Genomic DNA, 25,722 nt, shown 5'->3' with positions numbered 1-25,722 from the left:
GCAGCTAGGTGGCACTGCAGTGGATAGGGCGCTGGGCCCAGCCTCAGACACTCACTGGCTATGTGACCCTGGGCAAGTCACTTCACCCTGTTTGGCTCAGTTTCCCCATCTAGAAAATGAGCTACAGAAAGAAATGGCAAAACATTCCTGTTTCTTTGCCAAGAAATCCCCCAAAGGGTCATGAAGAGTCATATATGCCTGAAAAACAACTAAAGAACAAATACAAGAGGTACAAACAAAGTGTTCTGGGTGTGGAGAGGAAGGGTGAGATCATATCTCTTTGGAGGGAACAGAGAAGGCTTCATGAAGGAGGGCATGTCTGAGCAGGGCCTTGAAGGACAGGGTGAATTTCCAAGCTTATTTCGACAGGTGGAGATAAGGAACAGAAGGGGAATCTCAGGCAGAAGAAATGCCATTAATTGCTGCAGAAGCTCAAGGGTGGGGTATGCTTGGGGAAGAGTCATCCAATTTTATTCAAGCACAGGGTGCATGGAGGGGTGAAAAGGGAAATAACCTGGAAGAGCAGATAGAAGCCAAAGCATGGGGGAATTTAAATGTCCTAAGGAGTTCGAGTCTTCTTATATGGGCAGTGGGTAGTGAATGGGGAGGGGAGAAGGGAGAGGTGTGTTATTGCTCGGTCGTGTCCAACTTTTCATGACCTCATTTGGTGTTTTCTTGGCAAAGACGCTGGAATGGTTTTCCATTTCCTTCTCCAGCTCATTTTAAATATGACTTGCCCAGGGTCATGCAGTGTCTGAGGCTGGATTTGAATCCAGGTTTTCCCAATTCCAGGCCCAGCACTCTATCCACTGTGCCACCTAGCTGTTCATGTGAGTGATGTGATCAGAAATGTGCTCTAGGACATTTTCCTGTCTCGATCCCTTCTCTCCTGCGAAATTTTTCTGTGACCCCTGGGTATATAGGTATATAAAATACGTATACATAACCTTTTATTGTGACCCCCCACATTCAGTTACACAACCCTATATGGGGGCATGACCCACAATTTCAGAAGCTAGGCTTTAGGGAGACTAATTTGGCAAAAGTGTGTAGGATGGATCAAAAGGATGAGAAACCAGTGAAGGGGAGACAAGAGGCCCTTGTCTTGGTACCAGAATGAGGGCCTGAGTGAGGATGAAAGGAAGGTACAGAGACACTGGAAAGAGAACTGACAGGATCTGGTGATTACAGGTACAGGGAGGGCTTGTGGGGTTTGGGAGACTGAGGAAGGTCAAGGGTGACTAAGGTTTGGGGTTTAGGTGACATACTGGTTAATGAGGACAATAAAGGTGAAAACTGGCAGCAGGTAGATCTCATTTCTTGAGAGATTTTCGGGCTATGATTTAGACTACATCTAGAAAAAAAACGAGCTCTGTATATGCCCATGAGGGGGCTAGAAGTAAATCTACAGGGGCCCTGCAGCTCCACAAGTAAGCCAAGCTGAATTCAGATCACAAGCTGGCTTCAAGCAGATCTGGTGCAATAACTCAACTATAGTAACCTGAGTAAGGGCATCAATCAACCCACCAACATTCATTAAGCTCCTCTTGTATACTGTTCTAGGATCTGGGAATGCGCACACACGCGCACACACATCCCCAAAACAGCGAAAGTCCTTGCAACAGGGCTGTGTGAAAAATACAAAAGGACTGCATAATTAAAAAAAAAACCAGACAACTGAAGGGGGTCCAATCATCATTGGGAGCAGTGCATCAACCATCATCATTTCAGTTCTTTCCCCTCTATCCTGTCCTTCCCCACTACTGTCTCAGCAGCAGACTGGGGGAGGATCCTTGGAATGAGATTTCATTCCATGGGGAATTGTCTGTTTTGACTGATTCGGTGCTGTCCAGCTCGACTTCAGGGTGGCCTGTGGCGAGCCAAGCACTTTCCAAACAGGGAAGAAGGCCGGGGTCGTGGGGAAGTGGGAAGGGGATCCAGGACACTGCAGGAGCAGTTCCAAACAGCAAGCTCTCCTGAGAGCCCTTCTCCCCTGTCTGCCCACCTGTCTTCCTAAACCTTCATATAATCTGCAGTCTCTTGATGGAGTGATGGCTGCTGCCCGTGCATGGTGACCCCCCACCTAGCTTAGGTTGACTGCGGGGTGAGTGGCTAGAAGACTGTTCTCTCTGGGATCTTACAGGATGCTCAGAAAAGGCCTGCGATGACTTGGCACAAGATGCGAGGCCACTCTCGACTTTGGCTCAAAGGCCTGGAACGAGTCTATAGCTCTGTGTCCAAGCTTGCTTTTATTTTGTTTATGTCAAAGCTGGGAGAGAAGTTTAGAATCACTAGCCCACTGTCATGTACAATGAAGAGCTGAATAAATTCCTTTTGACATCAATGATGACTCCCCCTTGCCCCCCAAAGGGCACCCTTTTCTAGGGATGGAAAAGTGAGCGCAAGCTCAGCTGGTGCAAAGCAGAGGAAGAGGCTCCAGGGTGGGCCTGACCTCAATATTCATCATGGCTTAGTCCTCCAGGTCAGCTCTGAAGAAAAATAAACCATAACTGGAAACTGATACAGATGTCATGATCACCCTTACTTACCACGATGACAACCCAAGGGGAGAAAGCCTCAGGACCGGGGAGCAGAGGTTGCCACAGCTGTAGTCCTGCTCCTAGCCTCAACCAGTCCCTCCCCATGGACTCACTCTGACCACCGGCTCTTCACCACCACCACCACCAGTGCACTCTCAAGCTCCAAAGGGCCCCATCCCCACTGTCTGGTGGCAGCATGGATGCAATCATTTTCTACTCATTTCCACTAATCATAATAGCCCCTGCACAGCCTGAGGGTCCCTACCCCATCCCGCAGTGCCCTGTTCTTCCTGCTCTTCTAGCAGAAGATGAGCCTGGGTGGATTTCATGCATTTGCACCGGGTTTTCTGACCTGGCTAAAGCCTCCTGGAAGATGAGCTCAATTGTGAGGCCTTAACAACTCTGTCTTAGAGTGAAAAGGGGAAAAGTCTCTCAGCCTAGCCCTGGGTCTGGCCTCAGGGCCCCGGGAGAAGCTGCAAAAGGGAGAGCAAAGACTCTCCATCCAGGGAGGGCGGATGACCTTTTGGAAGGTTTAGTGACAGACCCTCTTGGCGTCAGGCCGAAGGACCAGACGACCTCGAGGTTCTTAGCAGCCCTAGAAGGAAAGGTCTCTCTCTAAGCATCTTTGTTCCCAGAGGAAGAGTCAGGAAGGAAAAGAAGCACAGAAACTCAGCAGGACCAGGCTTACCTTGACCTGCTGATGATGGGAAGTACAGATTCTCAGCTTTCTCTGGACCTTCTTTGGGGCACCAAAGGGTTAACATGTTATTTGCCTTTAATGCTCGACAGACAGCAGAACTTTGCACCTGGGGAGCTGGACTTGTGAAACTGTCTCCGGGAAGGCTCTCAGCCCGGGGTGCTTGAGAAGCAGCCTTCCCCCCCCCAAACCAAAGTAATTGTTTAATCAAAGCAGCAACCGGCCAACCAGAATCTTCCTTGCCTTTGTTAAATTGTAGTCTTCCAACTGTGATTTTGCAAATCCAGGGGAATCTTTAATTGCCCAGCTGTGCCGCCCCTGATGAAACAAGGATTCCTACTGTTTGTGAAATCATGTTGGACGCGCCAAAAATATCTTTAGCGCTAAGGAGAAGGAGGCGAATTGGGGTGGGGAGGGATGGGGGAAGGGGAATCGGGAGGAAGGTTTCTTGGGTAAATTGGGAATGGTCTCATGTTCATATCTGACAGAGGTAAAGCTGAAATCGAATCCACTTGCCCACCTCCACATTGCTTGAAAATGTCCTGCAAGGGTCTCTGTTTTTAGGTCCTGGCCATCTCTAGAGTTGTAACAAGTACTACCTATCAAATACCCCTGGGTATGGGGAGGCTAGTGCCTTGTCCCTTGAGTCTACAAGAGGTCAAGAGAGGGTAGAGATCACAAAACTCTTTCTGGGGAAGAACTGGGAGAAGATGTTGATAGAGGGAAGAAGGAAGGAAGAGCCCCAACAAGTTCAGGCAAAAAAAGGGGAGAAAGGAGGGGGAGATGGTGAGAAGGATGAAGAAAGACTGGTTGTCAGACTGTCTTTGAAGAGAACAGAAAGAAAGGTCACCATGAGAAGGTCTTAGATTGTGACTATCTTAAAGACTGAGGGAGTCTAATAAGTATGCAGACTGATGGTGAAGCACACACCTTCCCGTCTCTTGGCAGAGAGGTGGTGGACCAGGGGTGCAGAAGGAGGCATGCATTTCACATGTGTGAATTTGTTTTTCTTGATTATGCTTCTTGGTTGCAAGAGAGAGCTCTTATTTGGCAGGGAGTATGTGGGTGGATAAGGAGGATTGTGGGAGAGGGCAGTTATAGTGATGCCAAAAAGGAAAAGAGTGTCAACGAGGGACAAAGAACAAAAGGAAGGTCAGAAGGGAGACCAAGATAATCACAAACATGGTAAATGTGATACACATTAACAGGAATTCATGGTTTCCTATATGACCTCTTCTTTTCCTGTTCTTTGGAAATGGAAATGTTATTGTTGGTTGGTATTAACATTCGTGATAAAAAAAGAGAACGCGTGTACAGAACTGTTGGATATTTTAGGGGGCACTCATTCTCTTGACTGGGGATTGGGGTGACAAAGAGGGCAGTGAGCGGCTACCCTCGCGGGGTTCACAAAGCAAGCATGACATATGACAGGTCAGTCACATCATGGAAGGGAGGAAGGCAGGCAGCTTCAAGGGTGAGGTGCTCAGGAGTCAAATTTGCTTTCAAACAAAGACAATTGAGGTCTCTGCACTTCTGTTTTGAGGGTGAAATAGAGCATTAACTCCCCTCCTCCCCAAGAGTGTTTGCATTTTAGAATAGGCCTTTGGAACAGAGCTAATTAACAATCTTGCTCCTGATCTGGGGGCAAGAGAGGAATAAAGAAATAAGGAATCTGTCTGCTTCTTCACAAATATTCCTTCTCTATGCCTCCCTTCCTGAATAATTTATTTCTACAGCTGGATTTGCTTTGCATCTCAGCTCCATCCACATGGATTTCTCTGATAGAGTCACATTTTCCCCCTCTGGATTTCTTCCCTGGATTGAGAGAGATACCTATTCCTCATTAGGTCCCAAAGGTTCTGCTCCCAGCACCTTGGGGGTGGGGTCCCTGATATGTTCCTATTTGTCTGCCTACCCCATACTCCAAGTCCTGGTTCCCTGAGGTCATACTAGAGGAAATACTTTCAAATTTGGTTTTAAAAGACTTCTCAGCCCTCAGTGGTGGGAATGAGGGTAAGATTTATCTTTGTAAGTATAGCTTCTATTAGGCACTCAAGGAAGAACTTTTATAGAGGAGGGGAAAATGTGGGGGTGGTGGGCAATACTTGAATCTCATTGGAATTGGTTCAAAGAGAGAACACACACACACACACACACACACACACCTGGGGGTATAGAAATCTATCTTACCCAATAGGAAAAGAGGAAGGGAAGGGGATATGAGAAGCGGGGGGGGGGGGGGGGGGGGGATGATTAAAGGGATTAAGAAGGATAAATTGAAGAAAGTAGGATGGAGAGAAAGCCACAGTAATCATAACTGAATGTGCATGGGATGAGCTCACCCATAAAACAGAAGCAGATAGCAGAATGGATTAGAAACCAGAATCCAACAATATGTTGTTTACAAGAGACACACTTGAAACAGAAAGATCTACACAGAGATAACATAAAGGGCTGGAGCAGAATCTATGATGTTTCAGCTGAAGCAAAAAAAGGCAGAGGCAGTAATCATGATCCCAGACAAAGTAAAAACCCAAACAGATCTAATTAAAAGAGATAATGAGGGGGGGGGCAGCTAGGTGGTGCAGTGGATAGAGCACTGGCCCTGGATTCAGGAGGACCTGAGCTCAAATCTGACCTCAGACACTTAATACTTACTAGCTGTGTGACCCTGGGCAAGTCACTTAACCCCAATTGCCTCACACACACACAAAGAGATAATGAAGGAAACTATATTTTGCTAAAAGGTACTATAGACAATGAAGTAATATCAAAAAATTTTAAGGACAAATCTTGCTTATAAAGGCCTCATTTCTCAAACATATGGGGAAATGAGTCAAATTTATAAAAATAAGAGCCATTCCCCAGTTGACAAATGGTCAAAAGATATGAACAGACAACTTTCAGAAGAAATCAAAAGCTATCTATAGTCATATGAAAAATGCTCTAAATCACTAGTGATTAGAGAAATACAAATTAAACTAATTCTCAGGTACTACCTCACACCTATGAGAAATGGCAAATGCTGGAGGGGATGGGGGAAAATAGGCACACCAATAAACTGTTAGGAGTTGTGAACTGGTCCAACCATTCAATTTGAAACTATGCCCAAAGAACCATAAAACTTTGCATACCCTTTGACCCGGCAATACCATCACTAGGTCTGTAACCCAAAGATCAAGGAAAAGGACCAATATGTACAAAAAAGTTATAGCTGCTCTTTTTGTGGTGGAAAAGAATTGGAAATTGAGGGGCTGCCCATCCATTGGGGAATGGCTGAACAAGCTGTGGCATATTATTGTGATGGAATATTAATGTGCTAGAAGAAAGGATGAGGCAGGTAGTTTCAGAAAAAAACCATAGTAAGATCTTTATGAACTGATGCAAAGTGAACTTGAGAAGAACCAGGACATCCTTGTGCACAACAACAGCAACATCATAATGATGATCAACTGTGAAAGACGTGGCTAAAGGACTCATGATGAGTAAATGCCGTCTGCCTCCAGAGAGAGAGAAGTGATGAACTCTGAGAGCAAACAGAAGTATAATTTTCTTTATCTTCCTTGCTTTTTGTGTGTGATATGGCTAATATGGAAACATGCTTTGAATGATTTCACATGTATAAGTGATATCATTTTGCTTGCCTTCTCAGTGGGTGAGGGAGGGGTGGAAGGGAAGGAGGGAAGGAAGGAGAGAATTTAGAACTCAACATCTAAAAAGAAAAGTGTTAAAAATAAATAATTTAAAAAAAGAATAGCATCTATTTATTTGAGCTAGAGGGAAATGGTTGTGGGGGGTGGGGAGGAAAGAGAAGGAAAAGGAGCGGTGTCATTCCCCGTGAACAATCCCCAAATCACACTGGGCTTTACAATGACCCCAGCCCTCTCCCTACGTAGGCTGATCTAAAAATCGGCTCATGATGATGGCACATATGGTCCCCAAATAATTTCTATACCTTGCCCATTCTTTCAGTTCCCTGAGAGAAAGTGAGTGGTCTTCACGAAGCTTCACCACAGCAGTAATCCGCTGTCCCCATGTCATGTCTGGAACTCCAATGACAGCCACGTCTGTGGACAAAAGAACTGGCCTGAAGACATTCTGAGAAACCGAGGACCTCGTGAACAAAGTCTCTAGAAGGTTCAGATAATAAATCAAGCAGTGAAGAACACAGCAGAAGGAAGACCGTCATACTGACCAGATGATTAAAAGAATTAACAAAAGAGTCAGTGCTGGAGGCCCAAGGCAAAATGGTCGGTAAAACGCTTTATATCAATAACTGCAGGGCCCAAGAGATCATCCATCTCATCCAACCCCTTCATTTCTCAGAGGGGAAAGCGAAGGAAGTGACTTGCCCAAGGTGCCTAGACTCTTATCCCTCTGCTTTTCCAAGTCTCTAGGTGATCTCTTCCTTTCTTGGAACTCCCAAGCTTTGCAGGGGTTGCTTGGCTTAGTCTTAACTGTGTTTAGACCAGAACAACAGTTGTGAGGTCCCCAAGCTATACGCTGTACCCCTTGGTCGGGCCCCAGGGACAAAGATGGGGAGGCCTGGTAACCCAGTGGCCCCAGCAGATGTAGACTGAGGGCATCACAGTCAAGGTGTCCTTCTTTTCCTAACCTGCCTTGCCCAAGACAGGAGCAAAGTTCCGGCTCTAAAATTCAAGTCGAGTTATGGATCCCTGTTTGTTCTTTCTAAATACATTTTTATTGATATCTTTTGCTTTAACTTTGTCTCCATTCCTCCTTTTAATATTGAATATTCCTCCTGTCTCATTCCTCCCCACCCCATGTAATAAGGAATATTTTTTAAGAAAAAAAAAAAGAAAAGAGGAGGAAGAGACAAAGCAATCAGCAAAATGGACCACTGAACTGAAAACACTGGAACATCTGTGTGATGCTCCACAGCTTTGGTTGTTTTGAGGTTGTTGCCGTTTCTATTGTGGGAGCCATTGTGGACATCCTTGTCTTGGCTCTGCTGACCTCACTCTGCATCGGTTCATGTCAGTATTCAGCGCTTCTCTATACTTACCATGTGTGTCCTTTCTTTTGTTGTTGTTCAGTCATTTCAGTCATGTCTGACTCTTCATGACCCTATTTGGGGTTTTCTTGCCAAAGATATGGGAGTGGTTTGCTGTTTCTGTCTCCAGCTCATTTAACAGATGAAAAAAACTGAGGGAAACAAGGTTAAGAGACTTGCCCAGGGTCACACAGCTAGTAAGTAAGTGTCTGAGGCTGGATTTGAATTCAGGTCTTCCTGAGTCCAGGCCTGGCACTCTATCCACTGTACCACCACCTAGCTGCCCTACCTAGTCCTATAGATTATTATATGTGGAGCCTGATGTTGTTTTTAATTGTCTCTAGAATCTGCTGTCTATCTGATTTGTTGTTGAGTCATTTTAGTTGTGTCTAACTGTGGGACCCCCTTTGGGATTTTCTTGGCAAAGATCCTGGATTGATTTGCCATTTTCTTTTCTAGGTTATTTTACAGATAAGAAAACTAAGGCAAACAGGGTTAAGTGAATTGCTCAGGATCATATAGCTAGTAAGTGTCTGAGGCCAGATATTAATTCAGTTCCTCCTGACTCCAATATTCATTACCTCCATTAAGTTCCTTCTCCACTGTCTTCTCATGACATGGAGGTGACCCTGGGCTAGTTCACGGGATTAAAATCCTGGCAGAACTCTGAAGGACTTATGCAAAATGCAATCCATCTACAGAGAAAGAACCGATGGTATCTGAATACAGATTGAAGCATAATTTTTTTGTTAGTTCCTTTTTCTAAAGTTTTTTTTTTTTGTCTGTTTTCTTCCACAACCTGACTTATGTGGAAATGTTTTGCATGACTACACATGTATAACTTATATTGAATTGCTTGAGTTTTTAAGGGAGGAGTGGGGAGGGAAGGAGGAAGAGAATTTGGAACACAAAGTTAATCAGTGTTAAAATTTGTTTCTACATGTAATTTGGGGAAAAAATAAAATTTTAAATAAATTAAACTTAAAAAAAAAATCCTGGCAGACCCTGCCAGGTTCAGTGATGGCCTCCATGTCTGCTGTCTGAGGACTGGCCTTGGTAAATTCAGAGAGCCTGATCTCTGGCCTCAGGGCAATGAATTCTTTGGGCATACACACTCTCAAAGAACATCAACTAAACTGCAGTGCATATACTTACACGGACAAAATCACATTGGAGAAGGGATTTAGTGGAGGTGATGAGTATTACCACCAGAAGAAGAGACCTCATAGCTTTCCTAGATTTTCCTTTGATCAATGTTATACCATCACTCAGTGTCATAGCTTCTTAATACCAAATCTTAAGCATTGAGAGTTTTGGTTGTTGTCTTAGTGACCATGTCATAGTCTGGACCCAAAAAAACTGTCCTGGATGTCCTGAAAGTTCATAAAGTCTCCTTCTAGGAAATCCAGGGAATAAAATAAAGCAGGATCATTTACAGGCCTAGCCATGGTCAAATACTCAGCAATACTATTTGTTATAGTGGGGGAGGGGGCTGAATTAAATATCCAGGCCGCCATCTTGGTTAAGAATCAGACATCAAATGGAACTAGGCAGACACTCATTCATTCTTTACTAGATTTTGGGGAAACTGTTAAGGCAGAATGTTCCTGTAGGCTGGAACAAGTGACACCAAAGGATATGAATAAATAGAATTGCAAACTACTGCCAGTCATATCAAAGAATGTTCCAAATTGCTAATGATAAAAGAAATGCATATCGGAACAACTCTTAGGTTTCCCCTCACACACAGCAAGCTGGTGAAGATGACAAAAGATTGAAACAGTCAATGTTGGAGGGGCTGTGGGAAGAGAGGCACCAAGCCTAGATATCGCGGATGGAGGTGTGATTGAGTCCAGCCATTTGGTTTTTTTTTTTGCAAAGCAATTTGGAGTTATGCAAATAAAGTGACTAAAATGCCCATACCCTTTGACTCAGATATTCTGTTACTAAGCATAAAATCCCAAGGGAGGTCACTGAAAATATTTCTCTTAGCATTTTCTGTGGTAACAGGAAATCGAAAACAAAGTAGATGCCCATCAATTGGGTAATGGCAGAAAAAAAATTATAAATTTAATGGACTATTAATTATTGTGCTCTAAGAAAGAATAGGCAGCTAGGGCGGATATAGTGCTGAGCTTGGAATCAGGAAGATTCCTCTTCTTGAATTCAAATCTGGCTTCAGATACTTAGCTGTGTGACACTGAGCACGTCACTTAATCCTGTTTGCCTCAGTTTCCTCATCTGTAAAGTGAGCTGAAGAAGGAAATGGCAAAATCCAATATCTTTGCAAAGAAAACCCCAAAGAATAAGAGACAACTGAACTTGGAAATGAAGATGATATAAAATTTCCCCAAAATCATTAAAATTAAAGACCATGAAAATTTTTTAAAAAACTGAAAATGAGTGGTGCAGTAGTGCACACCTGCGACCCCTTCTAAAGCACCTGATGGACACGTCATAAATGTTTATTGATTGATTGGTTGCTACTGGGGGAGGCTGAGGCCATCAGGCTAAAGCTGATGTAATGTCTGAACTACGTCCAGCACTGATATAGTGAGCCCCTGGGAGTGGAGGGTCACCAGAAGGAGAGGGCAAACCAGCAGAGGTCTAAAAAAATGGAGCACAGTAAAACTTTGGGCCCATGTGTGGCTGCTGTACTTCTAGCCCAGGTGAGAGAGGGAGACCCTCAAATAATTGGAGAAGCCCCTGGGAGAGCAGATACTTACCCACGATGCTTGGGTGGCACAATAAATGGCGCTCCACTTCGAGAGCGCTGATTTTATAACCGCCACTCTTAATGATGTCCACAGATGTCCGGCCCCTGATCCAGTACCTATCATCCTTGAACACAGCTGTATCTCCTACAAAAAAGAGGCAATCCCTGTTAACGTTTATTCCTTTAACAACAGAGCTTGTTGACCTTATTAAGCTTCGGTTTCCTGTATAATCATATTAACCAGCAAATGCCTTCCCCAAGAAATAAGGCTAGCTAAGGCTTTATTGTCTCTAAGAGGTGGGATTAAACAGGACTTCCATTTAATTCATGATAACTCACCACCTGAAACAGGTGTCTTACCTGGCTATCTCATCAGTGCTGAAGATGGGCTAAGTGGCAACGTGTCCTGGATGCTTACAGAGGAAACTTCAGACTCTTAATGCTTTATCAATGAGCCTCCACTAAAGTCATCCTTCCTGCATATATACAGGTGGCATGGAGGGAACAGGGCCATCGATCTGAGTGTTTTCCCTCTGTTGAGCATCTCCTATTTGTTCTGTCTTTATTTTATTTATACACAGTTATTTGAATGCCATCTCTCCCATTGATACCAACGTATTGACGCCCATTTGGTTCCCTCTGAGCGCAATGGCCAAGCCCATCAACCCCCATTAGACAGAGCTCTTGTGGGGCAGGGACTACAGTTTTACCTTTCTTAGTATGCCCAGGGCACAGGGCAGTGCTGAGCACCTAGCACTGCGTAAATGCTTGTTGAACACGAAACTAGAAATTTCTGTGTAATAGGGGCTAGGAAAGGACCCTATCAAATCAAAGAGTTGCAGAAGGTCTTCATGAGTTGCTGTGGCTCCCATATTAATCACTTGGTGGCTGAGCAAATGATAGAGTAGTATGTGGGGGAGGGGCACTTGAAAGCCACATCACTGTTTTTAGAATCACCCAAGAGACAGTAAAGTCATTACAGACTAATTGTCTTACTCCCCCCGTCCCCCAAGTGGTCCCTATCTGTCTCTTTGATATCCCCAATGTGCCTGACCCATAGTAGGTGCTCAATAAATGCTTGATGACTGACTCTCCCCCCAAAAAGATCTTTCAATCTAAACACTGAGCAGAATATGAAATCTCTATATATTTCCCATCACTCTTCAACAGAAGAAAAGACTTAGCCACAGGAGAAATTAGAAATGAGCAGCCCCAGCTTTTCTTTGGGGATACAAGTTTTTGCTCTCAGAATCCATCCCATCTTGCACTATGTCCCTGACAACATCACCAAATACCTCTGGGGCTTGGTGTCTCCAGCTGCACATGTGAGGCTCACTATCATGCTTGTGAACGGCTTTGAGATCCTTAAATAAAAGCGTTTGTAAATGCAACATAAAACCAGGAGATGTGAATCTGACAACTTTGGTGTGGGGCTAGGGTGGTAATTTTTCCAGGAGAGGGAACAGGAGGAGCTGTAATTATGAAAGGGCATCTATGTCACTGGGGATGATAGCAGAGCAGAGTCAATTAGAATTCCTTCTTCAGGGTTCCGAGGGAGGGTGGGAGAATGAAAGAAAAGACGGAAGAGTGTGTGGCAGGTGGGCTCTGATAATTAGCCACTCTTACTGGGCCTGGGAAGATGGAGGATGGGGTCATCTCAGCATAACCTGGCTAAATGCTTAACAAACTGTTGCACTTTGATAACTGTTTAACATGATTAGACCCATTCCGCTAATACAGCCTCTGCCAACCTTTGGGCTAAGGGTGGAGGGAGGAGGGAAGGTGTCTCCTGGCCTCTGATTTCAATTTCAGACTCTTGATAGGAGCACCAGGGGGCTCTTAGCTTTAACCTATATGTCAATCTTTCTTCTCTCTTTAATGATGCAAGGTTCCATTGTGTCCACACACCGAGCTTGATTCCCCACTGGGGTTTCACTGACAGCCCTTATTTCAGTGGTCTGAAAGCTCATGCACAGGAACCGGCCATGATATCTGGGCAAATCAGCAATCCCAGACATACAGAAGGAGAGCAGGATAAACAGAGCCCGGGGATTTATGGTGTATTTTCTTCTAGTCCTCAGCATGGATAGATAGAGTTAGACCTGGTTAAAGAAATTGAGGAGTTTGCTGGAGCCAGAAGTACCTTTTCCCTGCTGCTTCCATAGCAGACAAGTGGAACACAGTGCTAGCAATTCCACATTATCCCAGGCTATCATACAGGACACCCACTTGCCTTGGATGAAAAGAAGGTGGTGCTTCATCGGAAATGCCTCTAGTTCATAGAAACCGCGTTTGTAGGAACGTGAACATCATAGTACAGATGAAGGAGAACTGCACTGGAATACCTGGCTTTGAGGTCCAGTTCTGACTTAGCCTCGCGTAGGCTTGGTTTTCTCATTTGCAAATGGGTATATTAAAAAAAAAATATTCTATTGAATTTGTCGTTTTTTGTTTTACAACACCAAAATGTCTCAGTGTCCTTTCCTTGCCTCCCTCCCAGGGAATTGTCCCTTATAACAAATGGTTTTTTAAAGAAAGAAAAAGAGAAAAACAATCATCAAAACAGATCAACACACCAGAAAAGTCTGGAAATCTATGTAACATGCCATATTCATTGACTTCTGGCCTCTGCAAAGCAGTGAGGTGGGGCATCTTGTCATATCTCTTCTCTGGGGTCATGCTTGTCCTTCTTAGCCTGGAATGTCCCTTTGCAGGCCCCTCCCCCACCTTCTCATACTTGTGGAAGGGTTTAGGCTGGCCAGCCTTCATCCCCCCCCCCATTCAAAACCACCCCCTCCTCACTTTCCTCTCCCTTCCTCCTTTTCAGGTCCCCTTGGTGTGCTGTCTTTCTCCAAAAGAATGTAAGCTGCTTGAGGGTAAGAATAATCTTTCTTGGGGGCAGCTAGGTGGTGCAGTGGATAAAGCACCAGCCCTGTATTCATGAGTACCTGAGTTCAAATCTGGCCTCAGATACTTGACCCTGGGCAAGTCACTTAACCCCCATTGCCCTGCAAAAAACCAAAAAACCCCCCCAAAAACAAACAAACAAAAAGAATGATCTTTCTTGTTGCCTGTATTTGTATCCCAAGCACTTAACACAGCACCTGCAAGTAGTAATTGTTTAATAAATGCTTGTTTCCTTCCCTCCTTTCCTCCCTCCTTCCTTCTTTCCTTTCTCCCTCCTTTCTTCCTTCCCTCTCTCCTTCCCTCCTTCCCTCTCTCCCTCCTTCCTTCCTTCTCTCCCTCCCTCCTTCCTTCCTTTCTTCCCTCCCTCCCTCCTTCCCTCTCTCCCTCCCTCCTTCCTTCCTTTCTTCCCTCCCTCCCTCCTTCCTTCCTTCTCTCCCTCCCTCCTTCCTTCCTTTCTTCCCTCCCTCCCTCCTCCCCTCTCTTCCTCCTTCCTTCCTTTCTTCCCTCCCTCCCTCCTTCCTTCCTTCCTTCTCTCCCTCCCTCCTTCCTTCCTTTCTTCCCTCCCTCCCTCCTCCCCTCTCTTCCTCCTTCCTTCCTTTCTTTCCTCCCTCCCTCCTTCCTTCCTTCCTTCCTTCCTTCCTTCCTTCCTTCCTTCCTTCCTTCCTTCCTTCCTTCCTTCCTTCCTTCCTTCCTTCCTTCCTTCCTTTCTTCCTTCTCTCCCTCCCTCCTTCCTTCCTTTCTTCCCTCCCTCCCTCCTCCCCTCTCTCCCTCCCTTCCTCCTTCCTTCCTTCCAACATTGATGTTTGATTGTTTTGTGGTTGTCCTCTTCATTTGCATTGTTGTAGTCATTGTGTATAGTGTGGACTTCCCTGTGCCTCAGTTCATGTAAGTCTTTCCACACTTCTCTGAAGTCACCATTTCTTACAGCATAGTAATTTAAAACAGGAATGTCCATATGGTCAACACACTGCATTGCGGGGGGGGGGGTTCCCCTCACTAAGACTTCTCTATGTTGATGAAACCATAGTCCTTCACATATCTGTGTACTGCTACTAGTCAGGTAAATCAGGGGACAGGTGAAAAGATAGCTTGCTTAGATTTTAGGAAAGCTTTTTACCAACCTTTAATGATATTCTAATGGAAAATATGGCAAGATGTGGGCTTTGGTGTTCAGTCATTTCAGGCACACCTCACTCTTCATGACCTCATTTGGAATTTTCTTGGCAAAGATACTGGAACGGTTTGCCATTTCCTTGTCCAACTCAGATCATAATGTTGGGGCCAATTCATTAATTCATTCAACAAGCATTTATTGAGCGCCACTCCACTCCATCCTCTATTCAGCCACTAAAGTGATTCTCCTAAAAAAACACAGGCCCAATCATGCCACTCCTCTATTTAGCAAACTTCGGCAGCTTCCTATTGACTCCAGGATAATGCTATGCTTGACATACAAAGCCCTCGACAACCCAGTCCTCTCCTTGCTTTCCAGTCTTCTTATATCTTATTCTCTAACACATATCGATTCAGTGGCACTGGCCGGGGACACATGGCTGTTCCATGAATAAGACACACTCCATCTCTTGGATCCAGCCATTTTCTCTGACTGTCCCCTATGCCTGGAATACCCTCCCTCCGCACCTCTGCCTATTGCCTTCCCTGGCTTCCTTTAGGTCCCAACTAAAAATCCTTTCTTCTACAGGGAGTTTTTCCCAAACCCTATTGACTTTCCTCTTTTACTTTTTCTCCTATTTAACCTGCACATTGCTTGTTTGTACAAATTTGTTTGCCTGTTGTCTCCCTGTTAGATTGTGAGCTCCTTAAAGGCAGAGACTGTTTTCCTCTTTTCCTATTTCTGGTGCTTAGCATGGTGCCTGGCACATAAAAGGTGTTTAATAAATGTTTATTGACTGACTGTCATGGTGTTAAGGAAACAAAGACAAAGGAACTACATTGGTGTGTGTGTGTGTGTGCATGCTTGCGTGTGTGCGCATGTGTGTCTATAGAAGAGGTACACGCAAAATATGTGCAAAATAATTTCCAGGGCAATGTAGTTTCTAGGGCATGGGTACTAGCAACTGCAGAGTTAAGGGATATAATAAGATGGCTTTTAATAGTGATAAATGTCTTATAATTGAGTTCAAAAACCCCACTTCACAAATACGAGATTGGTAAGGGATAGTTTATTAGTAAGTGATTGAGGGGTTTCAGCAGACTGTAAAATCTAGGAGTTGATACTGTAATAGAGCATCTGAAAAAGCAAACAGGATCAGAGGCTTCATGGAGGGGCATGGTACTCAGGAATGGTGGGGTGACAGTATCACTCTATCCTGCTTATCTACCTCTGGAATATTGGGTTCATTTCTGGGTGCCACACTTTAGGAAAAGCACTGATAGGTGGGAGAGTGTCTAGGGATGGGCAGCCAGGATCATAAAGGGGCTCAAGACCCTGCCATATGGGAAATGGTTAAAAGAGCTAGGGGTATTTAGCTTGGAGAAGATTCAGGGTGAAGTAGGATAATTGACTTCAAATCCCTGAATGGTTATACCATGGAAAAGGAATAGACTTTCTTTTTCTTTTCTTTTCTTTTTTTTTTTTTTTGGCCTGGCCCCAGGGGGCAGGACTAGAAGCAGTGTGTAGAAGCTTCAAAAAGTCAAATTTAGGCTTAATATAAGGAATGAAGAAATAAAGTAAAGGCTGGTTACAGAAAGGAGTTGCTTTGCTGTGAGAATCAAGAGAACCAACTGGATTCCATCTCGTGAACACTGACTCCATCTTGTGCTGTCACAGGTATTATCCCCCATCTTGTTTTTCTACAATTCCTTCATGGGAAATGGATGGCATAAACCATCTATTGCTTTGTAAAATGCAGGTGGATGTGATTAATGAGCATCTCCTAATTCTAGGAAAGACCCTGAAATCTACTGGCCCCCTCCCAACTTGGAAAATCCATCATCCTTCCTCCAATTAGAAATCAGATCTGCTAATTTTGTGTCCTGGTTCATTTCCCATTAATTTTCTTTTAATGCATAAAAAAATCTGTCTCCCTCTGTATTTAGGGTCCAGTACCAAGCTGAGAAGGTCTGGTCCCGATATGTTATGCAATTGGCAAACATTGCTTAATAAGTTGCTATGCTCAAAAACTCGAATATTGTTTCTTCAGTCATTTCGATCAATCCACTCAGCACAGGGAAAACTTCCAAACAATTAAGAGCTATCTCTGAGGGCTGCACTATTAGGTGATAGCACCCTCTCACTGCAAGAATTCAAACAAAAGCCGGGCCACTCGTTTGCTATGTTGCAGAGAGGGACTCAATCTTAGGCAGAGGGTTGGCCCATACAACCTCTAAGTGCCTTTCCAACTATGAGATTCTGCAATCCTTCTGTACCCAAGGAAGTTCTTAGCCATTTAGTCAAAAGTCACTTGAGCTCTCTTACTCACATTTTTGAACATTTCTCATGCATTCAACATAGAGCTTTTCCCCCTCCCCAGTGATAAATGAGAGAGACTCAGGACACATATGTATTTTTTGGACACGATCAAGTCAAGTCAACAAGCATACCAAATATGGGCCAGGTCCTGTGATTAGAAGAAAGGCAACCATTTGTTTTGCCTGGCTATTCATATTTGTTATAATGTTTAATCTAATGGGGGAAGATGTGGGAGTGAAAGGAAATAGTTTTTGTTAATTGGGAAAATTAAATTGAAAAAAATGAGTAGGTTGGACTAAATGATGTTTATTGTCCCTTCCATCTCTAAATCTTATGATCCTAGGACCATGACCAATAGAGGGGATACAACTGCCCCCTCCTTTCCTTCAAAGGTGACAAATCCATGAGGGGGTGTTGTCATGAGTGAGAAAGAAGCTGTCCTTTGGTAGTTCCTTTTCTCTCCCACTTCAAGATCTATGAAAAGAGAACCTTTTCCATCCCCAAAGGGGTACTTAGCCAGGTACATTTTTAACATTTTAAACTTTCCCCCTAAAGAATTGCGTCTCCAATGTTGGCCATTAGTGGCTCTGGGATACACATTTCTTCCTACTGAGTGTGTGTGTGTGCGCGCGCGGGTGCGTGTGATATTTGTAATGCACGTCTGTTTATCTATATCACCTGCCTTAGGTCATAAACTCCCCAAGGGCACAGGCTACATCTGCTCACTTCTCTTTTGAACAGGACCCAGCAGAACATCAAACATAGATGAAGAGCAGTTGGAGTCAGAAGACTTGGGTTCTCATTCTGACTCTGCATTCGTTACCTCTGTGACCACGAGTAGGTTATTGTGCCTGTTTCCTCCTCTGTAAAGTGAGGGGTTTGGATCCCTAAGGTCCCTCCCAGGATTTAAGATCCTATGATATCAGCACTTAATCAATATTTAATGGTGATGACGCTGAGGAAAGGGCCCTCCCTTTTTCCCCACCCCATATGGTGCCTTCTCTAAAACTCTCACTTTGGACCCTTCTGGCTCTGCATGTGGCCACAGGCACCCATCCCTCTGCTTTGGGCAGATGCCCCTGGGAATGGCTGGTAAGGAAATGTAAGTACGCTCTTTCCACCACAGATGACAGACAGAAATTACCCTCTGCACTGTACCAGCTGTTACCAGACTAACAACCAGCATGTCCAGAACAATAACACACCAGGCAGCTGCCACGCCAATGAGGTTTGCCAACTCCGATGAGACTTGTTAAAAAATGTGGTGGATTAAAAAAAAAAAATCTTGTTATTCCTTTTAAAATAATGGTAGTGCATCAGACACAGAAACCAGATCCGGCACCAGCCACACATCCAGAGACTGTTAGGGCATGTTTATTTCTCACTACCCTCTCAGAACATCAACGTTGTACCATATAATTTGATCAACTCCAGGCTAGTAGAATGCTAAAAACGTCCCTAACAGATAACGGTCAAGTTGGTGGCCCCAGATAATCTCCCTTCTGCCATCTAGAGAGTCTTCTGCCATTTTAGGTGATGCCTTCTGTTCTCCACATTGATGTCGATGGGCCACCATGTCTAGCTCTACTAGGAGATAGCCCACACATTCCCATAGTTGAGGACTGTCACAACTACCCCCCCCCCCCAAGACTTACAAGACAACATCCTAGATAGCAAAAGGGATGCCTGACAGGCATTAATAGCCTGTTAATCATTTCCAAAGGTTGATAACGGCATGTGCAAACATACGCTTCCATTTCTTCAGTTTGGTTTCCTTAGTCAAACAGTGACACATAACCACCTGGTATTCTATAACACTTTCTCCAAACTATTCACAGTGCATTCAGACATTTTACTGTAGCTTGTCAGCCCTTGCAAGGCAGGTAAAGGCAGTTATTGTTACTCCCTTATCACAGATAGGGGGAAATTGGGCTCGAAGGAGATAAGTGACTTAGGATATTAAGGATCCAGAGGAGAGAGACAGGAAGAGATCTGAAAGCAGAAAGTGTCAGAGATGAAAGGGGCTTTAGAGAGGTCACCTAGCCCAAGTCCTTCATCACACAGAGGAGGAAACTGAACTCCTGAAAAGGACAGGGACTTTCCTAAGGTCACATAAAAGGAGCAAGTAGTAGAGAGGGATTGGAACCCAAGGCTCCCAACTAAACCTCTTTCTACTACATGACATTGTACTTGGCTGGTGTCATGAAGTGGATTGAAGACACAATTCAAGTTTGAGAGAATATATGGTTTTTGGCTTCCTGGCCCCCATTGCGTGTCCTAGTGAAAAACACATCCTTTGAGGTTTAGCTCAAGCTCCTTCCCTGGCTATGCTTGCTTGGAGGTAGCTCTCCTTTCTCACATTCATGCCACATTAGCATCAGGTGAATTAGGGCAAGGATTCACTGGAGGAAGAGAAGATTTAGGGGGAAGGTGACAGGGACCTTCAAATATTTGAAAGTTTATCATGGGGAAGGATTAACCTTGTTTTGTTTGGGCCACGAAGAATGAGTGGAAACTGCTAAGAGTCAAGGACTGATGCCAGGAAAAGATTCCTACCAGGACGGACTTGGAGAAGACAAAGACTGAAGTAGGGAGATCAATTAGGAGACTATAACAATGGTGTGGGGGAGTGGTTTTGAAGTGAGCTAGAGTGGTTACAGTGTGAATGGAGAGAAGGGGAGAGATGTCCTGACTCCCCCTTCAAAATCAGTAACACAATAAGACACAGTGACAGATTGAAGGGAGGGTTCAAGAATAAATCTCAAATGTGGCTATTAACAGGAAGAGAGAAGTCCAGAGTGGGGAAGAGGAAGGGTTCTGTTTTGGCCCACTTGAGTTTGAGATGCCAACTGGACTTCAATGTGGAGATATAGGAGATATAGGAAGGAGACCAGGGTTTTAACTAGATGTTTTTGGAGTCATTTCCATAGAGGTGATAAGTTGAATCTGTAGGACTGGATGGGGGGGGGGGGGAAGAGAGAGACAGAAACAAAGAGGGGGGGGGGAGAGAGAGAGAGAGAGAGAGAGAGAGAGAGAGAGAGAGAGAGAGAGAGAGAGAGAGAGAGAGAGAGAGAGAGAGAGAAAGACCAGGCCCGAACTTTGGGAGACGCCTTAATTTAGGGGGAAGAAGATGGATGATGAACCAGTAAAGGAGACTGATGGGTTGAAGAACTATGAGGAAAAAGGAGTCATGATGGAATGCAAGGTGCATACAGAAGGAGGAGATGGCTAACACTATGGGAAGTAGCAAGAAGGTCAAGGATGGCCTTCTCTTAAATGATTCACTTTAAGGCATGGTTATTTGCAACATGTTTTTTTGTATTCCCAAACAAAGACTTTCTCCTGCATCCCTCATATCACTTGTCCCTCAGTTAGCCACATCAGCAATGTGTCTTCTCCTCCCCACTCCAGGGCAATGAGGGTTAAGTGACTTGCCCAGGGTCACACAGTTAGTAAGTGTCAAGTGTCTGAGGCTGGATTTGAACTCAGGTCCTCCTAAATCCAGGACCCATGCTTTATCCACTGAGCCACCTAGCTGCCCCAGCAACGTGTCTTAATAAATGTTTGTTGGTTGAAAGAGAGACGTCCTCCATTTTGCCACTAGTCAGCCATCTCACAAATGCATTCCATTGGTCATGAGGAGAACTGGCAGAGTGTGGACAGCTTAGCCCAAACTCAAACTCTCCAAGTTCATGTCTTCTTGACAGTGGGTCAGTGATGCTGCCATTGTATCTGAAGAACAAAACCCTATCAGGCTGGGTCTCCTAAGAGTCCCCCAAAGGAAGTAGAAATACACAAGGTGATGGGTTCCCACTGTAAGTGGTAATGGACACTGGTATCTGTAAGATATCAATGCCATGAAGTCATAGCTAAGAAGAAAGTGCTGCTCTCGGGCATCTGATGGTCCAGCATTTCAGATGTTTATTTTACCTTTCAAGGGCACAAACAGAGCCACAGAGACCACCTTAGCTCTGAGGTCAAATGCTGACTTCAGTTCCTGGTACAAGCCATCTTATTCCAAGAAATGTAATGCAACATTTAAATGGGCCTAGGACAGTGGTTCCTCCTCTTCTTCGCTTCCTTTTCTTTTCTCCTCCTCCTCCTTTCCACTCCAGTAAATAATAGCTACCTTGAAGTTCCTTTCTCAAGGTGGAAAATCTCTCCAGTATTGTTTACCTTGAAACCTAGGAATAGCTGCCGTTGCATTTCTGGCTTCATGAGAGGTGAGGACAAACCGAACTGGATGCATGGAAGTTCACTGAAGCAGCATGGGAAACTAACTAGGAAGAACCTCTGAGTGGGCTTGATGGATGCCACCTGTAACAAGGTATTTACTTCTCAGAATCAGGGACAATGAAAGAAAGTGGTTTTGGAGTATGAAACTATAGGTGGCATTCTGCCTCACCCACTTGGAAAATTCCAAATTTAGTTTTTGGGCACCAGCCCTGGATTCAGGAGGACCTGAGTTCAGATCCAGCCTCAGACACTTGATACTTACTAGCTGTGTGACCCTGGGCAAGTCACTTAACCCTCATTGCCCTGTAAAAACAAACACACAAACAAAACAAACAAACAAAACCCAACCCCTCTCTCCCCCCAGATTTAGTTCTTTTTCCTGTCATGGGGCCCAGAGTACCCCAGAAGTTCTCTGGGGCACATCAAAGAATCTTCTCCTTGAGAAACTAAACCAGAGGACAGATATGCCTAGAGAGATAAGTGGAACCAGTTCGTACAGAGCTGGCTCCAAGATCACCACCCTTCATTCTGGTCTCCCTTACCCCTGGGGAGATAAGTTTGGGTGTGGCTGCTGCCTTTGTGTCCCGAAGAGAGAGATGATCCTTGAGAGATCTGCAGCCACCCCTCACCCAACTCCTCCAGTCACTACCAGTGAGGGATGGTCCTCCCTCACTAAAGGAACTTTCCACAGTCAGATGGTCACTCCACCCCCATCAGTCCTCTATAAAAGTATCTGCCAGTCTCCTGCTCAAAGAGATTGGTACCTCAAAGCCACATGCTTTGTGCCTTACCTCTCTCCCCATGAGAAGTTCAAGGATTTCTTTCATGGTTTCCCTTCCCTAAATAAATCACCATCTTATTTTCACTGCTTTTGTGTGCAAGAGGGTGTAATTCTTTAAAGAGGAATTCCTAAGGACCCCAAGCCCCTACCCCAAACCCTTACCCCATTTTCCTTCATACATAACCAAACATCAGAGGTGCCTGGATGTACTTTCAGTTCCACTGAGTTGAAACCAGTGAGAAATTGGCTCATCAAGGCATTGAGCAACATTATTCTCTGATGCTGGCTCTTCTTCCCAGTCCAGTATCTTTCGACTCTGCTTAAGGATGCTCAGCAGGCAGCAACTTGAATGACTTCACTGGGGAAAGAGCTGAGGCTCCCTAATGGATGGATAGGGTAGCTGGTGGATGGGTGGGGTGGGCAGAGAGAAGTTTGTGATGTGAATGTCAGAGGGACCACAAGAGAGGGAGGCAGAAAGTCAAAAGCAGTCATTACTTGCAATGTGACAGCTCATTTCAGCAAAGGGACTAAACCATTCATTTTAAAGTAGCAGCCAAATAAGTGCATTAAATTATTCCCTAAAAAGAGGAATCTTAAAATGGACACGTTTGTTGGCTGGCTGGGAGGGTGGGGCTGCATTCAAATCTGGTTAGCTTCAGCTACCACACTATAATATAAAGGGGTGCACCAATTTCTCCAGGAGCTTCAGGGTTGGAGGGAAACACTTTAAATCAACAATTCCCATTCCCTCTGATTGCTGGCTCTTTTGGCTCACCAGCTTCTTCATACTTCTTTCCTCCAACTTAATTTCACCCCTGGTTTTCTAATCTTACATTTCACCTAGTTTGGTCGCTCAGCTCTATCCTTATGGGATCTTCAGTTAGAGGAAACTTTTGGCGATTTCTAAACTGTGTATGGGGTAAAATCCTGGCGTATGCTTGATGGTGTCTTCTAGGATAGTTAAGGGAGGAGCGAAATCTGCAGATAGAATGAACCCCCCAAATCTCCTCCCTGGTACCCTTAGGATGTTTCCTTAACAAACAGAAACTACAAAGAAAGGAATAAAGAGGAGGGACTCTTTTGTTATTGTTGTGGTTGGTGGGGAGGGGCGGGGAATGGCTGTGGCTACAATTGTGTGGGTATACTTAAGAGCCCAAACTTTGGTGTGGAAACATCATATAGTAGTGACAGGATGTCAATAATATGGAGGTCTCTCTGCCAAAAACTGAGCAACTAATGATTTCTTCACTTGTCTTCATGATAATCCTTCACAAGGTGGAGGGAAAAATCTATTCTGGAGGTGTTTCTTAAATATAAGGAGGAAATGATTGCTGGAAGTGGGGAAGATTCTGAGAATATGGAGGTAGTCATGGGGTGGACAATAACCACTCAGTTAAGCTAAAAATAAAATAATATTAAAAAAAAAAGAATCTGTGATAGAGAAGAAGAGGGAAGCTAGCAATGTCTAACATGCAACCTAGATTTTAGGAGAGTAGATTTCAAAGGGTTCAAAGAAAGGACAGATGGTATCCCATGGGCTAAAAGTCTATAGAGGATGGCAGTCCAAAGTAGATGGAAAACTCCCAAGAATGAAATTCTGGAACCACAAAGAGAAATGGTAATGAAGAGGAGGGAAAGGGGATGTTGTCTAAAGAGATTAGTATGAATGTACAAGGAACTCATTAATAATCAACTTACATTTTAAAAAGATACACACACACACAAGATGGAAGCAAGATAGGCATACCACATTTTGTTGAACTTTGCAGATATTGCATTTTTCACAAAACTGAAATTTGTTAAACTGGTGGCAACCCTGTGTTAAAGCAAGTCTATCGGCAGCATTATTCCAATAGCATGTGCTCACATCATGTCTCTGTCACATTTTGGTTATTCTCACAATATTATTTTTTTTTTTTGCTGGGCAATTGGGATTAAGTGACTTGCCCAGGGTCACATAGCTAGTAAGTGTTAAGTGTCTGAGGCTGGATTTGAACTCAGGTCCTCCTGAATCCAGAGCTAGTGCTCTATTCACTGCGCCACTTAGCTGCCCCTATTCTCACAATATTTTAAGCTATTTCATTATTAAATCTATTATGGTGATCTGTGATCAGTGATATTTGATGTTACTATTGTAGTTGTTTTGGGGTGCCGTGAACCACCCATGTAAGATGGCAGACTTAATGGATAAATGTCATGTGTCCTGACTGCTCCACCACTGGCTGTTCCCCTGTGTATCTCCCTCTCCTTGGCCCTCCCTATTCTTTGAGACACAACAATATTGAAATTAGGCCAATTACTAACCTTACAATGACCTCTAAGTGTTCAAGTAAAAGGAGGAGTCAATCGATACAGTACATCTCATTGTCTTATTTTTAGAAATTGCCACGGCCACCCTGGCCTTCAGCAATCACCAGCTCCATCAGTCAAGCAGCCATCAACAAAGACCTTCCACCAGCAAAAGGATGATGACATGCTGAAGGCTCAGGTAACAGTTAGCAATTTTAAGTAAAAAAGCAGGTTTTTTGTTTTTTGGTTTTTTTTTGCAGGGAAATGAGGGTTTAGTGACTTGCTCAGGGTCACACAGCTAAATAAGTGTCAAGTGTCTGAGGCTGGATTTGAACTCAGGTACTCCTGAATCCAAGGCTGGTGCTTTATCCACTGCGCCACTTAGCTGCCCCCCCCAAATATTTTTTAATTAAGGTATATACATTATATATAAAACATAACTTTTATATGAACTGGGAAACAAAAAAAAATGCATGTAACTTTATTGTGATATTCGCTTTATTGCAGTGGTCAGGAACCAAAATGCTGGTCCAGTTCTCTAACAACAGCTTCAGAAGTGCTGCACTGAGGGATGAGCCAAGACTGGCTAGGAACACTAAAGGCAAAGAAAGCTCTTTTTCTTTAAAAAAAAAGAAAGCATTTTGGAGAAAAGAGGAGGAATCAAGGAAATAGAAGAGTTATTGGAATGGAAAGATGGATGATAATGGATAATGGAGAGAAGGAAGAACTACTCAAATCCTATTCTGCAAAGGAGAGTGATTTGGGGACTGAAAAGCCCTAAACAAGACAGATCACTGGGGCCAGATGAACTGCATCCTACAGTGCTGAAAGGAGTGGTAGATATGAATACGGGGTCAGTGTCAGCCATTTCTGAGAGAATTGTAGAAGGAAAGGTACACAGAACTGGAGGAGGGTAAATATTCTCATTTTATTTTATTTTATTTTTGAGGCAATTTGGGTTAATTGACTCACCCAGGGTCACACAGGTAGTGAACGTCTGAGCCCAGATTTGGACTCAGGTCCTCCTGATTCTAGGCACAGCAATCTATCTACTGCACTACCCAGATACCCCAAGCATTCTCATTTTCAAAAAAGGGACAAGAAGAGAT

At 44.2% G+C, this 25,722-nt stretch overlaps 1 protein-coding gene across 1 annotated transcript in view; it reads right to left on the bottom strand.

Annotated features, from left to right (window-relative positions):
* Positions 1 to 25,722, bottom strand: part of ACSF3 (acyl-CoA synthetase family member 3) — a 268,701-nt gene that overhangs the window by 16,356 nt on the left and 226,623 nt on the right. Inside the window, 2 exon segments of the mRNA XM_043981199.1 lie at positions 7,193 to 7,304; positions 10,978 to 11,112. Of these exon segments, the coding sequence (XP_043837134.1) occupies positions 7,193 to 7,304; positions 10,978 to 11,112 (247 nt within the window).

Source organism: Dromiciops gliroides, chromosome 2 (assembly GCF_019393635.1).
Source record: "Dromiciops gliroides isolate mDroGli1 chromosome 2, mDroGli1.pri, whole genome shotgun sequence".
Classification (NCBI taxonomy): Eukaryota; Metazoa; Chordata; class Mammalia; order Microbiotheria; family Microbiotheriidae; genus Dromiciops; species Dromiciops gliroides.
Note: the sequence above shows the minus strand (reverse complement) of the source record. Positions and strands in the feature narration are given on the sequence as shown.